At 27.5% G+C, this 16347-nt stretch overlaps 2 protein-coding genes across 2 annotated transcripts; one reads left to right on the top strand and one right to left on the bottom strand.

The window, feature by feature from the left end:
• Nucleotides 1–6765: 6765 nt before the first annotated feature.
• Nucleotides 6766–8269, top strand: LOC124927104. Its single transcript, XM_047467452.1, has 3 exons — nt 6766–7313; nt 7580–7704; nt 7803–8269. The coding sequence occupies exons 1-3, from the start codon at nt 6921–6923 to the stop codon at nt 7957–7959; spliced, it is 675 nt and encodes a 224-aa protein (XP_047323408.1). The 5' UTR covers nt 6766–6920; the 3' UTR covers nt 7960–8269.
• Nucleotides 8270–10564: 2295 nt separating this feature from the next.
• Nucleotides 10565–14264, bottom strand: LOC124926549 (UDP-galactose transporter 1). Its single transcript, XM_047466798.1, has 5 exons — nt 13849–14264; nt 13306–13555; nt 13030–13237; nt 11213–11444; nt 10565–11118 (listed from the first exon to the last, which is right to left on the bottom strand). The coding sequence occupies exons 1-5, from the start codon at nt 13960–13962 to the stop codon at nt 10897–10899; spliced, it is 1026 nt and encodes a 341-aa protein (XP_047322754.1). The 5' UTR covers nt 13963–14264; the 3' UTR covers nt 10565–10896.
• Nucleotides 14265–16347: the final 2083 nt, after the last annotated feature.

The raw sequence follows: 16347 nt of genomic DNA, 5'->3' as shown, positions 1-16347 counted from the left end.
AACTAATTTTAAAAAATCATTATAAACCACTGTACTATACTACCAATTCAATAATTTATTGAATGTTTTATTAATTCCATATTTTATGCTTACCAATTTTTATCATTTTTACATGCATGAACTGTTTAAAAAAAAAAAAACAAAAATCTTATATTTAGTTTCTACCAAAGTTAAATTTGCAATGTAATTTTTTTTTAAACAATTTGTTTTATATTTTCAATTATTATGTTTAAAATGATTAACCTTTTGTCTTTTGAATTTTATTTAAAAAAAAAAGTCAATAAAAAGTATAGAAATAATAACCTAATTCTGTAAGCAAGATTACAAATTCACTAAACAACATATATTACAGAATTTTCAATTTGAAAAAGCAAAAGTTACCATATCTCAATATTTTCTTCAATTGTACTTCATTAGATAACCTTGCACATCTCTCATCAATTTTAGAAATCTTATTAGATCCAACTTAGTTTTCACTTATGATAATTAATTATATAAATTACACCAAACTATATATATAATATTCAAATAACTTAGAGATTATATTGGTGAAAAAATGATAAACTTTGTGATATACTTGTAATTTAGCTATTAACAAATAAGTCAGACCGAATTAGCTAAATGTTATAAAATATACTTAACTATATAATTTGAATCAAACTAATTCTATTATTTATAATATTTTAATGGCCCTGTTATAGTCGATACATTAAATGAAAGAAAGGGATAACCCAATGCAAGAGATTATTAAAAAACTAACTAAAATATTTTTTCATTATAGCCATTTAAAAGATTTTATTTAAAAAATTTCTATCGATAAATATATATAGGTGGTTCAGTATATTGTAATTTTTATTCATATCGGTATATGAAAAATCTTACTATTACCGTATCGTTATTTCGATATATATATCGAAATCTCGGTAGAATACAAGTAACATACCGATCATACCGAACTGCGATTTTGGTATGGTATCGGTATTATATCGTTTATACCAAATAATAATAAAGTTTAATTATATTTTAATTTAAAATTTTAAGTTTTTATAATTAAATTAAAATCAAATCTATTTTGAGAATGAAATAAATTTATTAAGGTGAAAGAGAAAAAAATAAATATATTTAGAGTTAAGAGTATAAAAATTATTTAGAAAATGAAATAAATTTAGTAAGATTGGTTAATTCGTTAACTGAACCTTTGATTTTACTAAAAAAAAAAATATAATTACTGTATAAATATAATTTTAAAATTTTAAATTAAAATTTAACTATTTAAAAATGTTACATATTTCTTTTAATTTATAAATATTATTTCATTATATACTAAAATTTTATAAATCTCATATTTTTATCGTACTTATATCATATTTTACTTATTTTTATATATATATATAAAAATCCAGTATTTTATATTACAATATGATATAAAATAAATATAGGTAATTTTTCACCCTCAACCAATAAAATATCCTTATATATATATATATATATATATATATATATATATATATATATATATATATATATATATATATATATATATAATTAATGCTGTGTCAAATTAACTTGAAAATGAAATGGAGATATGAAACCAAATTAAAATGTTTGAAAATATAAAATAAGGCCGTCTAACCACACTGGTCAATTATGTGCTGAGAATAGAACATTCAGAAATTCTTACTATGAATTTTAACACATTATAAGATCCTAAATCTCATTCGTTAACACATATAATATTAATATATATTACAGTTATTTATTATCATAATATTATTAGAATGTAGATATTGTGATAATATATTATATTATTAGGTCTGGTTTAGATATGGGTTTTCCAAATAACCCAACCAAATCAATTGTCACTTCACTCTCCCTCTCATCAGTCAAATCAATCAAGTCATTAATCAAAATACTAAAATACTCTTTATTTTAAATTATAATTATTTATTTTATTTATATATATCAATACCTTTAAGTCTTTTTACCAAAAAAATATCATCATTTTTTCAAAATTATCACCAATCATTACAAATAATTATTTTTCTCTCTCTCCAAGTTATTTAAATAACCTAAACCAAACAAGCCCTTAGTATAGTCATTTTCTTATATACATAATTTAATATTTATAAAATCAAAACTCATAGTCAAGTATTATTTCTAAGTATAAAGAATGATTTCTAAAATATCAAAATTATGAATTCTATTCTTAATTATAACACTTTAAAAGAGAGTTGTTGTCTAAATTTAAAAAATAAATAAGTAAAAAATAAACATCTATAAAATTAGTATATGGATTAAAATTATTTAAATAACTCAAACTAATTAAATATTATTTTACGCCTCTTATTCATCGCGTCACTAAAATATCATTTATTTTAAATTATTATTTATTATTTTATTATTATATAATAATACTTTTTAAATTTTTTTATAAAAAATTATCTATCTTCAAAAACATATTCAATCACAATCCTAACTAGGACTATGTAACATATAGGAGATACAATACAATATTTTATTTTCTCATTATTTCTAATAGAAATGAACAAAAGACAAGTTATATAAAACTCTTTAACTTTGAATTGGTCAGAATATCTATTAGCACAAATCTTGTCCTTTTTTTTGTTTAAGCATGTCATTAATCATATATTCCACCAAAAACATTGACATTTAAAAAATATGATCTACACTTGAATCCAAGCCAAATGTAAGGTTAATTGATAATTATTGAAAGGATAAGATTTGTTGGGCTTACCCCTTACATATTTCTTTTTAACATTCTATAATTTTAATTGTTATAAATTTATCTATTACAATCATTTTATTCATTTATATCAAATGATCTCAAATAATCAATTGTGAGTTTGTTGATGACCTCTCTTTTCTCGAACCATTTCCTGTCCTATCCACCTTTCAAACAATTTTTCCCAAACTACCCACCTTTCTCTCTCTAAATCATTAATCAACCCATTAATTAACTCACTCTCTATCTTAACCAACTAATTAACTTCCCCTCTCTCTCTAAACTCATTAATTAACTCCTCTCTCTCTTTCAACTATTAATTAATATCCTCACTTTTAAACTATTAATTAATTCAATTGAAATATATTATATAAATATTAAAATAAAATAACACATATGTTTTATTTTTATTTAAATCTATAAATATAATATATATAGTTCAAATTAAATACACTAAATTAAATAATTTAAATAACTATTATAAAATAAAATAAAATACATTACATAAACGAGAACTTGAAATAAAATATATTACATAAACATTAAAATAAAATACATTACATCACAATAAAATACATAACATAAACATTACAATAAAATAAAATACATAATAAATATTAATCACGTTCAATATACAATAAAATGCATATTTTATCTTTATAATTCAATTTTATGATATCTACTCCATTTTCCACTAGAGCAAAAACCTTTATATAAATCCACATTATGTTTGTTACCACCCTTCCAATATTTATTTATGGTTCTGTATTGTGCAGTAACGATTTCGAAGACTCCTTTTTGTTCATTGTATGGAATAACTTTGTGTGATGATGTTTTTTTCTCAACAGTTTCAAATAATTCTCTTGACCTTTGACAATAAATTTGACCATTTTGAAGGTCATTAAACGTTGCATTTTAAATATATAAAAAAATTGAATTATAAAGATAAAATATGCATTTTATTATTTTATTGTATATTGAACGTGATTAATATTTATTATGTATTTTATTTTATTGTAATTTTTATGTATTTTATTGTGATGTAATGTATTTTATTTTAATGTTTATGTAATATATTTTATTTTAAGTTTCTGTTTATGTAATGTATTCTATTTTATTTTAATTTATAATAGCTATTTAAATTATTTAATTTAGTGTATTTAATTTGAACTATATATATTATATTTATAGATTTAAATAAAAATAAAACATATGTGTTATTTTATTTTAATATTTATATAATATATTTCAATTGAATTAATTAATAATTTAAAAGTGAGGATATTAATTAATAGTTGAAAGAGAGAGATGTGAGTTAATTAATGGGTTTAGAGAGAGAGTGAGTTAATTAGTGGGTTAAGATAGAGAGTGAGTTAATTAATAGGTTGATTAATGATTTAGAGAGAGAAAGGTGGGTAGTTTGGGAATGTGAATGAAAAGGTAAGTAGTTTGGGAAAAATTGTTTGAAAGGTGGGTATGATGGTTCTCTTTTCTCTATTCTCATAGAAAAATCAGATTTTCCTAGAAAGATGTAAATAAACACAAAAGAATATGCATATAAATAAATTATTATATTATTGAGAATTAAATAATGTGATATGGGTTTATTATTAAAAAAATAAAAAAGATGAAGAATCAGATCTGACCACATGATGATGGATGGAGCTGATATGATGTGAAGTTTTGGTGTACGAATACTGGCACACTGCATAAGAATCAACTATTTAATCATCCATACCAAACAGTACTATGCCTTGTTTGGTTTCTGTATCTCATTATGAATTACTTACTCTTCCACGTATTTATTTGAATATGTACCATACCAAACAAGGCATTATTATTATTTATTATATCCTGTCATTGCTGTTCCCGTGACCTTCATCTCTATCTCAGTTTTGCCTAGACTCTTTTCTACTTTTTTTTTCTTTTTTTTTCCAACTTTTCACATGTGAAATTATTAATTATATATCACCTTGTTCTTGTTTGATTCCAAAAAATGTAATACAAAATCAACAAACATAAAAAAAAATTAACATAAGATATAGGATATAAGATAAGGTGATAAATATAATAATCAATAAATTAGAAACTTAAATAACTCATTTTTTATCTAACAAAACAAAAATTCAATCAAAATCCTAAATAATCAAACATCAAACAAGTTCCAATATGGGCTATTTGTTTTTTTAATGTAAATAATTAATCATTTATCATTCAAAACTCAATTTATCTCTACTTTATTTTTCTTATCAAATTTAAATATTATCAATAAATAAGAAACTAATTATTTAATGAAAACAATTTCAAATAATTTTGATTTTTTACAAATAACTTGCGTGGATTGAATTCACTTGAATCAACTTGTTTGATATATATATATATATATATATATATATATATATATATATATATATATATATATATCAAATCATAATAAGAAATATATGTTTATTTAAAATTAAATATTGAACATGAATTTTTTATTGAGTTATTTAAATAAATTTTAGTTTATTTAAAAATTATAAAGGGCTTGTTCTCTTAGAATTTTTATAAAAATCCAAACCAAATCAATTTTTCAATTAATCACTTCTCACCAATCTCACCACTTATTTCATTAACCAAAATATAATACCCTATAATTTAAATTATTATTTTATATTTTATTTATATATATTAATATCTTTTAATATTTTTACCAAAAATAATTATTATTTTCTCAAAATCATCACCAATCATTCAATTTTTCTCTCTCTTGGTTTTTAAAAAAACCTATAACTGATCCCCTCTTCTAGCCTAGTGGTAACAAGATGTGGATATCCCCCAGGCCTCCATGAGGTCTTGGGTTCGAGCCCGTCAGGCGGCATGTTCTGCGCCTGGTTAATTGGTTAAGTATGTTTGCGGGCTATGTACTTAACCCGCGGGGATTAGTCGCACTCCATAGGAGTAGCGGAACCCAGCGTTCTCAAAAAAAAAAAAAAAAAACTATAACCGAACCGGGCCCAAGTGATAGTACTAATATATATGATAAAATAATTTTATTATTTGAAAAATATTTTAATTAATAAATTAAATGATATGATTAATGATATAGAAAATAAAATGATTTTTTAGTTATGATTGAATTTAAAAATAAATAAATGCGTTTACTATTGAAACTTGTTTTGGTTTGAATTTATTATAAGAAACTTAGATAGTTTAAACAAGGTTGATTAGTGGTTATTTTGAAAATGTGAGTATTTTTTTATTGTAAAAAGATTAAAATGTATTAATATATAATAATAATATATATATTTTAAATAGAAATATTTTAGTTAATTAATTGAGTGATGTAATTAATAAAAAAGAGATAAAATAATATTTAATTATAATTATATTAAAAAAAATTATAAAAAAGTTTAAATAGTTAAAAAGTTTTTTAAAAAACTCTATCCAATTCCTATTCATCTCAATTAGTACAAAAGTTTATTTTTAAAAAATATATATTATTATAATTGAAATATGTTAAAGAATAAAACTTTAATTATCATTTAAATAATTAAAAAATATTCAAAGTCAATGAATTTATAATAATTTTTGACATTATTAAGAAAAGGAAAAAGAGAAAAGGAATTAATGACTTTTAAGATTGCTTGAATATATCCAAGTAATCTCCAATAAATTACCCAAATATTTATCATATATTTAATTTGTTTTGTGTATCATTTAAGTTATTTTCATATAATATGTATATGATTGAAATCAAATTATTAGAATTAGAGAAAATTATATATATATATATTTAAATTAAATTGAATATTGAGTTATTTAATATTAAATTCAAATCATAACAAAAACCAGACTTAAATTTATTCTAGTAGTGATTACAAATAAGATGAAAAAAATAAAAAATAACCCATATAATATTTTACTTTGAATAATAAAATGTAAAATGAATTATAAGTGTCTAAACAAACAGGACATAAGTGAGGTAATTCAGGATTCCTTCACTCATGGCTTATAGCCCTAGACTAGACTAGTCTAGTTTGTATATACAACCAAAATATAAGCACTCTCTTCAAGGTGAAGGTCCCTCCACCATTTAACTCCATCAATAAATCTCTTCTCTTTCTCTGTTTTTGATCAATAATCTTCAGATTCAATTCAAAGTTGAGAAACCCATCTCAGAAAAGGAGGAGAAATGCCTCGGACAAGTAGTTCATTCTTGAGGCAGCTGAGTGGGAAAGAGAGTTGGAAATCAACTTCAAATAGATGGCCACAGGGAATCAATTACGGGCGTAGATCTGGTGGTGAAGAAGATGAAGAAATGATGAGGAGAAAGCAAATGGAACAAGCTGGACTTGGTTTTGGAGGCATGTATGGGAATCAGCAGGGGATGTTGATGATGAGGAAGAGAGTGATGGTTGTTGTTGATGAATCTTCTCATTCTAAGCATGCTATGATGTGGGCACTTACTCATGTTACTGATAAGGGTGATCTTCTCACCCTTCTTCATATTCTACCTCATCCATCTTCTCCTTCTTCTTCACTTGCTACATCTCTTGCCTCACTCTGTAAAGCTTGCAAACCAGAGGTAAGTGTTTTTTTGTTTGTTTGAAATGTCAGAAACTGTTACACATCAGAAAGGACTTATCTTTTGTAGATCAAAACAGTGATATTCATAATCTTTAAATAATCTGCATGGCTGATGGCACATTGCAATGAGTGTGTCTACATGTCTACATAGAAAAAGAGATTATGACATCTCATGTGGATCTGCTTCTTTATTTGACCACTTTTCAGTTCCTTTATTTGACATCTCATGTTTTTCTTGTTATGATGAAATTGATACTGAAAAAGGTGGAGATAGAAGCAGTGGTGGTACAAGGACCAAAGATTGGAACAATAATGAGTCAAGTTAAGAAGCTGGAGGTATCTGTACTGGTTCTTGGGCAGAAGAAGCCATCTTCCCTACTATTGAACTGGTACATACATATGAATGACCACCATATTTATATACAATGAAATGGGTTTTTGTTTGTTTGGTTGTTTGATTAGATATGAATGTTGTTAAAAATTGTAGCTTGATTGGGGAGAGGAGAAGCAATGGAGAAGAGATTGTAGAAGAATGCATAAACACAATGGAGTGTTTGACAATTGGAGTGAGGAAACAGAGTAAGAGTGTTGGTGGGTATCTAATTAGCACCAGATGGCAGAAGAACTTCTGGCTTTTGGCTTAATTACCTATTCTAGTAGATTGAACAATAGTTGTTGGATCATAATGATAATAATAATAATAATATTATGTAGATTTCTAACTACTACCACCCACATGTGCAACTACTAGATCTTTCTCTGTAGATTCACCTACTAACCCAAGAGATACAAATAATGGTTAATGGCCATTATTGTTCTCTGTCTTCTTTATTAAGTTTGTGTTCAGATTTATCTCTACTGTAACTGTTATCCTAAGTGTTAAAGAGATCTAAAAACATCTTTAAATTGATTTGGGGTTATTAAATTTTAAAAATCTGTTTTTTGTTTTGTTTCTGTTTGGTACATTATTAAAATAATTTATTATCAAAATGTTGAATTAGGATATGGTGACATTATAACAGGGTAATACAAAAACTTTATGATCAAAGTCTTATTCACTTTTTCTTTTTCAAATCTAGATTAAATTTTGGGTTATTTTGGTTTATCATTCCTAAGGTTGGGGTGTTTATACACTTAATTGCTTTACCTTTTATTTTTATTTGGCAAACATTAATTCGGTAATTGACTTAAAGGATTAAGAGAGAAGAGTTTGAAAAATAGAGTATAATGTTAAGAAGCCCCCTTGATAGCACAAGTATTAGTGTCACAATTAACTCAAGTTGGAATTCTGCAAATTATAAATTGGCCTTTGTTATAAACTCAACCATTGCCATTTACCAACAATGCTGTTTCTAGAGGATGTGCTGAACCTGGAATTGGTGTTGTTTTAAACGGATTTCTGAGTATAACTCGTGCTTACTTGTGGTAACCTCGGTTCCATGTGGTTATAGAAAATAAAGTTATTTGGATAAAAATACATTAAGAGTATAAATATATAAAAGAGCGGGGATATCTTGATTAATGATTTAAATAATGTGATTGATGAATAGATTATTGATTGAATAGTGAGTTATTTAAATTAATCTAAAATAACCCATATTAATCAAGGTCTTATACATAAGCTTATACCCAGGGGCGGAGCCAAGTGCAAGCTGGCCCGGGCTGTAGCCCGGGGAGCCTTATGTATTTTATCAATAACGACGGTAAAGTACCGTCGTTATTGGTTATTTTCCGTCGCTAAAAGGTTATTTTTCGTCGCTAAAGGCATTGGTGACAGCAAACTATAAAACTAGCCCGGATAGATTTTTTTAATAAAAAAATTAGCCCGGGTAGGTTTCAAATCCTGGCTTCAAAAATTAACCATAAGTTATACCTTCTTAGAAATCAATCTTTTTCTCATTGCTTATCATATGTTTAATTTGCATGAGATGGAAGAGTATCAGATGCCTGATATTTTAATTGATGCCTTGGTGATGGATGATAAAAAAATGTTCAAGTTTCTTAAACCTACTTGGATGATTTGCTTTATTTTCCCATTTATCTTTCAGTTTCTTAAACCTACCAAGTATTGTTAGCATCTTCTGTATGAATTCCCAATGATCAAGTTTCCTGATCGGGCCTATTTGAAAACATTGTTTATGTTTGAGTTTGGGTGATCAATCATTGATTTGTTTTTTTTTAAACCAAGTTTTGTACAGCTTGATCTCCATAGAAAAATTGGACTGTTAAGTTCACTGAACTTTTAGGTCTGGTCCCTTTTCAAATAACTCACCAACATTTCAATTATATCAATCAAATTACCGATTAAAATACTAAAATACCTTAAATTTTTTTAAAAAAAGCATACATTTTTTTTTTTTTCATTTTATAGCATACTAGGAATTGGGGAATTTGGTGAAAGATATGGTTAACAATACACCTGAAATCATGCAACCTCCAAATGACTCTTTCAGACTCTCAGATTATCATAAATTTGTACAATTTGCAAAGAAATGTTTCAAACAGAATCTCATCCAGTTCCACATATAATAAAAGTATATGAAATAGGGCTATCAAAAGAATTCACTGGTCTCACTTCAAATGATGTAATTTTTTTGAATCAAATTTTTTTATACATTAAATTTTAAAGATGTAATTGATTAGTCTACTAAAGGTGCACAAAACCAGATCAAAAGGAAGACAGTAAGAAATATCTGAACACATTGGGAACTGTGTATCATTAACCTTTGGCTTTAAAGGCTTTTATCATTAACCCCATATAATAATACTCATATTAAATGCTGCACCAGTCCCCACTATGCTTACTTATATTATTATCAGGCTCAAAGTTTGTCATATACAATGAAACAGTTTATAATTTTGTCCACTTATTTGTGAAAGTTTGAGCTTCATTCAAATCCCCTTTCAATTTAGTCAAAACTCAGGGTTTCAGCAACAAAGGACTTGTTTGAAACATCAGACCCAATCAAATTTCAATCTAATAACAGTTATAAATCACCACAACCTTAAACAAACAAACAAACCTTAAATTAGTGAAAGGGAATATGAAAATCTTTCAAATTGCATTCACTAAATGTAAATCTCATCATCAAGCTATGTAATCAAATCCCAAATAAACATGACTCTAAAACTGGTCCAAATAAGAAAATTTCAACAGGTGGGTAGTAAAAATACTTAAACTTAGTATATGTTTTGAGTTTCATTCCAAATAAAGACTTGTTTGAAATGGAAGACCCAATAAAATTTCAATCCAAGGCAACAATCTAATAATAGTTATAAATCACCAAACAAACAAACCAACCTTAAATTAGTGAAAGGATATGGAAATCTCCCACACTGTATTCACTAATTGAAAATCTCATTATCAGCTATATAATAAAATCCCAAAATAAACATGAAACTAAAATTGGCCCAAATAAGAAAATTTCAACAGGTGGGGGTAGTAAATATACTCAAACTTAGTATATCTTTTCAATTTCATACCAAATAAAATGGACAACTACTACTACATAGAGAAGAGGTTTAGTTTTATATCTTTGTTGATATTTATATCACCATTTACTCCCCTCCAAGTCATCAGACTATACCTTGTCATCTAGTTTATCGTTTACGAGAGGAATCAAGTCTTTCAACGTCCGAGGAGTTCGTGGGGTACGAGGAGTTCCTGGTGGCTGTAGAGACAATAAATGCCTCACATACCCATAAAATGTACATCCAATAAGAGTCACCCCACATCCAATTGCATTCATAGCAGATATCGGATTTCTAAATATCAACCACGAACATGTCACAGCCACTGCAACCTGTAGGGATCAAAATTCAGTCAAAACTACCCTTGGATTCAAAAAGGCCAAAAACCAAAACAAAACAACAAAATGTCTGGATTCAATGTCTCACCTTGAGGTTTCCAGCAACATTGAAAGTCACGGCAGTTGTAGAATGAATCACGTAAAAGATAGAGAAGTTAAGACAGAAAGCTAACACGCCCGAACCCAAAATTATGACGAGGGCTGGAAGAACATCTGTGTGGGTTTGAAACCATAATATGACTCCTGCTCCTTCAAGTAGCAATGCAGGTCCAGCCATAATCATTGTTGCAAATGGAGCCATGTAGTACACCGTGTTTATGCTATCAAAAGGCAAACACACACGCACATAAAAATATTAGATTATGTAACAGGCAAAAAAAATCACAAACCATATTGACATGGAAAATGAGTAATAATAAATTCTTTTGAACTGGACAATGGGTGTCGGTGTCATCTGATTGTAGCCACTGTCATGGGCCTCATTGATAGGCGATAATGGTGCAGACATGTCCAAAATGAAGGCAACAAGTTAAAAGAGAAAAGATGTCCGGTCAAAAGTTTTTGTTGCTGAAACTAAGAGCTTGTTTGAGGAAGGATTTAAAAAAAGTTTTAAAAGGGATATCAGATAATTGGATTTTTGTGTGTATTGTCCAATATGCACTTTGGATTGTAGGTGAAAAGACAAGACTGCCTTTTGAATGTATTTATACAAAAATGAAGAAGGGTATTTTAGTTGATGATTTGAATGATGATGGGATATGGGGTTATTTTGATTAAATCCAAATAACCCTGAATAAAACAAGGCCTAAGCTTAGTTATAGATGTCTACCAGAAATGAAGGTGGAAGAAAGAAGAAGATACTCTCTGGTCTCAAGCTATTTTACACTATTCCGTTTAACTGTTACTGCCTTCTCAAAATTTTCATCATACCTTGATTTGAACAAACTAGTAATATGTTTGTTTGTTTTTTGAAAAAAATGGAATTCATTAATAACCACAGAAAATGCAACAATTGCATCTCCTACAAAAATAAGTACAACCAATAAGGCGCAACAGCTCAACTGTATGAGATCCGAAATAGTAATACTTCTATGTTGAAAATTGACTTTCTATTCGATCTTTATTTTCAAGGAAAAAACCCTTTCATGACTATATAATCTACTTTAACCATAACCTACTCCAAATGACTTCAAATTTTACCATGTGGCAATATTTTACAATCCACATACCAAACACTAAGATTTGTAATATGGCGTTGCAATGTGACTACTGAAACCATAATTTTAGTCCATTTATTGATACTAAACAAGCCTATTACATCAATCACTGCATCACAACTGAATATTCATGTTATATATTAAGGCCTGAAAATATATACAACTTGCATAACCAAATAGCAAAATATATTGTCACAGTTGTAAATATTAGGTAGGGTTAAGATGTGAAGTAGAGATTAGATATTGTTATATACAACTCGTATACACATAGAATTAGGGTTATTAGTGGGCTGGGGCAGGGCATTTTAGTCTTCTTGACTTGTAGTACTCTTATCAATAAAGACATTGTAATATAGGGCTACTAGGGCCATTATTCCCTAAAGATATACAGAATGGCCGAGGATGTAGGCATTTTTGGCTAGACCTCGTTAAATCTCAGTATCTCACGTTGATTACTTTATCCTATTCTCTATAGTTATAGATTAGTGTTGAGTGATTTCTGAACAAGTATAAATGGGTATAAACATAAGTCAAATCCATCTGGTTCCCAACATGTAACCTATAAACTTGTTGAGCATAAAGTCTCCTTCGATGTCAAGATATTCATCAAATTTCACCTCCAAAATACACACCAATTCAGCTTGACTAAAGCCAAAAAAACAAAGATGTATAGAATTCCATGCATTACCTGTCAAATTTGTATCCATGCAACAAAGACTCAGCAAGGATGGTCTTTGTAGAAGTAGCAAGACATCCAAATAACGCAGCACAAAATCCAAGTGTATTGAAACTTAGCTCGGTAATAGATGTGAGAAGAATTCCTCCAACAATAGGAATTAATGAGGCCCATATTCTTAAGTCAAATTCCTTCCTCCATACTAACCATTGTAGAATAACTGTTTCAAGAAAAATGTTTAGAATGAATTCCATATGACAATGCAAATAAAGGAGATCCGATGCCAACCTGTAGTTGCAGGAGTAAATGACTTTATGGTTTGCATAAATGAGACAGGAATGTAGCGTAGGCTAACATTTCCGAGTACTATGTTAATGCAAAATACAAATGACATCGGAAAGATCCTTCTCCATCGATCTTCAGGGTCAACCACAATAAGAGGCTTAAGCTTCAACACAATGATAACCAAGAAAGCTCCAATAGCTGAACATATGAAGTGTATACATGATACCGTCAATGGAAATTTGAAGTCCAATTTCTGTGAAAGAAGAAAGGATTTGAATATCAGAAGTCAGAAACAACTAAATAAATGTAGCAAAAGGACAAAACCTTGTTTGATTAGATCCATGATAGTTTTGATCAATTTATAGAACCAATGACAAACTAAAGATTTCAGATTTAAGATTTAAGATTCCAATACATGTGAATCGAGAATTTGGGTATCATATGAAGGTAAAACATACAGCATCCATCAGAGGAGGACGAACCCTTAAATCAAGCTGGGGGATTGATATGAGTGAACGGATCAGGTTAAGTAAATAAAGCATATACCTGAAAGATCCATTTATTCATGATGATAACAGTGACATTGAATCCCCACCATTGAAGGATGCACAAGACGGATCGAATTACGCTCCACTGACACAATCGGCCCTCTTCCATCATCGTAAAGTGTAAACCTAGCCGATCAAGGTATGACCCTGAATTCGAAAGATCTAGAAAGTGGGATTTTGGGGGGCGAAAGAGAGAAGTTGTAAGTAAGAGTGGGAAACTAGATATAAAAAAGGGTTGACAGAGGTGTGAAGTGAGATATAGAAATGGGTAAAATGGGTCTGGTTCTTCTTCTTCTTCTTCTTCTATTCTATTTCTCTATGAGAAGCTGGGTAGGGAACATTCAACATACATGATTTCTTCTTGCCTTGCCGTCGTCTCTCTTTATCTCTCTCCCAAATTTTGAAACGTTTTCACTTCACGCCATTAGACCCTTTTTTAAGGCTCAACTTCCACACAGTTTAACTACTCTTTCACATATTTTATGTGGTTTCACTTTTTTTTCTTTTCACTTAGGCCATGTTTGATGTTAATTAGGTTATTTTATAAGTAAGTAAGACTAAGTTTTAATGTTTTAGGTGTTTTTTTAATATCATTTATCCTAACATTTTACCCCGTCTCACGAGACTCAAAACAATCACAATTTTAACCATTTGAAGCATCAATTTTTTTTTATTATATGGAAAGATATTTAGCTAAAAAAATGAATTTTTCTCCGCACATATTTCACAATTTCACCCTTAGAATGTGTGGCGATAATGATTTCATTTCTAACTTCAATCCGACGTCTATGTGAATTTGAGCTGATATAATCGTCCGGAGAGGTTGAACAAAATGGTGTTCGGGCGCTCAAGGTTTAGATGAAAGTATCGGTTGCGGTAGCCAATTGGGTGTCACAATCATGGATGTATGTGTCCGGGACTTGAGTCGTCTAATGTCATAGGTAGTCTAAGGTGGTGTGGTGATTGATTTCAATGCAGGAACATTAGGAAGTTAGGATTTTTTTTAAAGTTTAAATCTTTTAATTTATTGACATAACAAGATAGTTATAAAAAAATAAAATAAAAGGTCTTTGGAGACGATTAAATTTAAGAACTCGTCCAATAAAAAATTAAATAAAAACAGAATTTTGTTTGTTACTTATGTTATTGAGTCTATTCACCACAGTTTATTCACTTCCACAATTATTTAATCAAATGAGTCTATATATATTCCAAGTGGTTATTTTAAAATAACTTTATTTAATAAAAAAAAAATGTGAATGATTTGTGTTATTGGATAAACAAAAATTATACTTTGTCACTATTTTATTCTATCTATGACAGAACAACAAAGAAAAAAGTGAAAAAAAATAATTTTTTTGTTACATCTATTTTAGCCAATTTGCAACAATTTATTGGCAAACATAATATTTAAGTAATCCGACCAAATTCATCCTAAAAATATTTTTTTTATCAAAAATTATATTTAATACAAAAATTAAAATATTTGGAATAAACTGCATAATATATAGTCAAAAATATCATATTTTTTTTATGTCTTTCATCTCAATTCATTATTTCCCCCTTTCTTTTTAAATTTTAACATGATTTAACAATTATAATCTATATATTTTTAGGGTATAAAATATTATAATATATCTAATATTTATAAAATAATTAATATAAATTATAAAATTTAAATATATAATTTAATTATTACAAGTTAACCGGTAAAAAAATAGTTCAACCGAAAATCGAACCATTTAACCGGTAAAAAAATTGGTTAATTGGAACCTCTATTATTGATAAACCGTTAAAATAAACCCGATAAGCTACTGTTTCGGTTCAGTTTGATTTTTTTTCCACAACCCTTAAATATTATCTATTTCTTTTCGGTAATCAAAATATTAAAATAACATATATTTCTTTAAAAAATATATATTTTACCATTATATATTAATACATTTTTAATAAATAATTTTTTTTTTACTAAAATATCCGCCCTTCTTCAAAATCACCCGCATCCATTTTTTTAATTAATTCACAAATTATTTAGAAATCCTAAATAAGACTTGTTTTTACAACTGAATAAAAAAAATAAAATATTTTTGTTTGGGTCTTCTAAGAGTGTAAGAGATTCAGTTTGGTCTATTTATGAACTAAAATCACATCTAAAGCACATCTAAACGGTTGACGTCGATTTACTAAATTTCAAATCGTTGGTTTGTCAATTAGATCAATTTGATTTGAACGATTATAGTATCGATTTAGTCGGTTTAATCGATTTAATTCATTGACAAATTTGTTAATATATAAGTATATATATCATTAACCACCGATATATAGTTTTATGTATATGAACAATTAAAAATATTATGAATAAAATTTGTTAACATAATTCACAAATAAGTAGCCTAATCAAAACACAAATACATTTTATTATGAATTAATACTTTTTTTTTATTAAATATCACACTAAAATTGAGTCAACAATTTTAAAATTAAATTTGTCTTACTA

This window comes from Impatiens glandulifera, chromosome 2 (genome assembly GCF_907164915.1).
Source record: "Impatiens glandulifera chromosome 2, dImpGla2.1, whole genome shotgun sequence".
NCBI lineage: Eukaryota > Viridiplantae > Streptophyta > Magnoliopsida > Ericales > Balsaminaceae > Impatiens > Impatiens glandulifera.
Note: the sequence above shows the minus strand (reverse complement) of the source record. Positions and strands in the feature narration are given on the sequence as shown.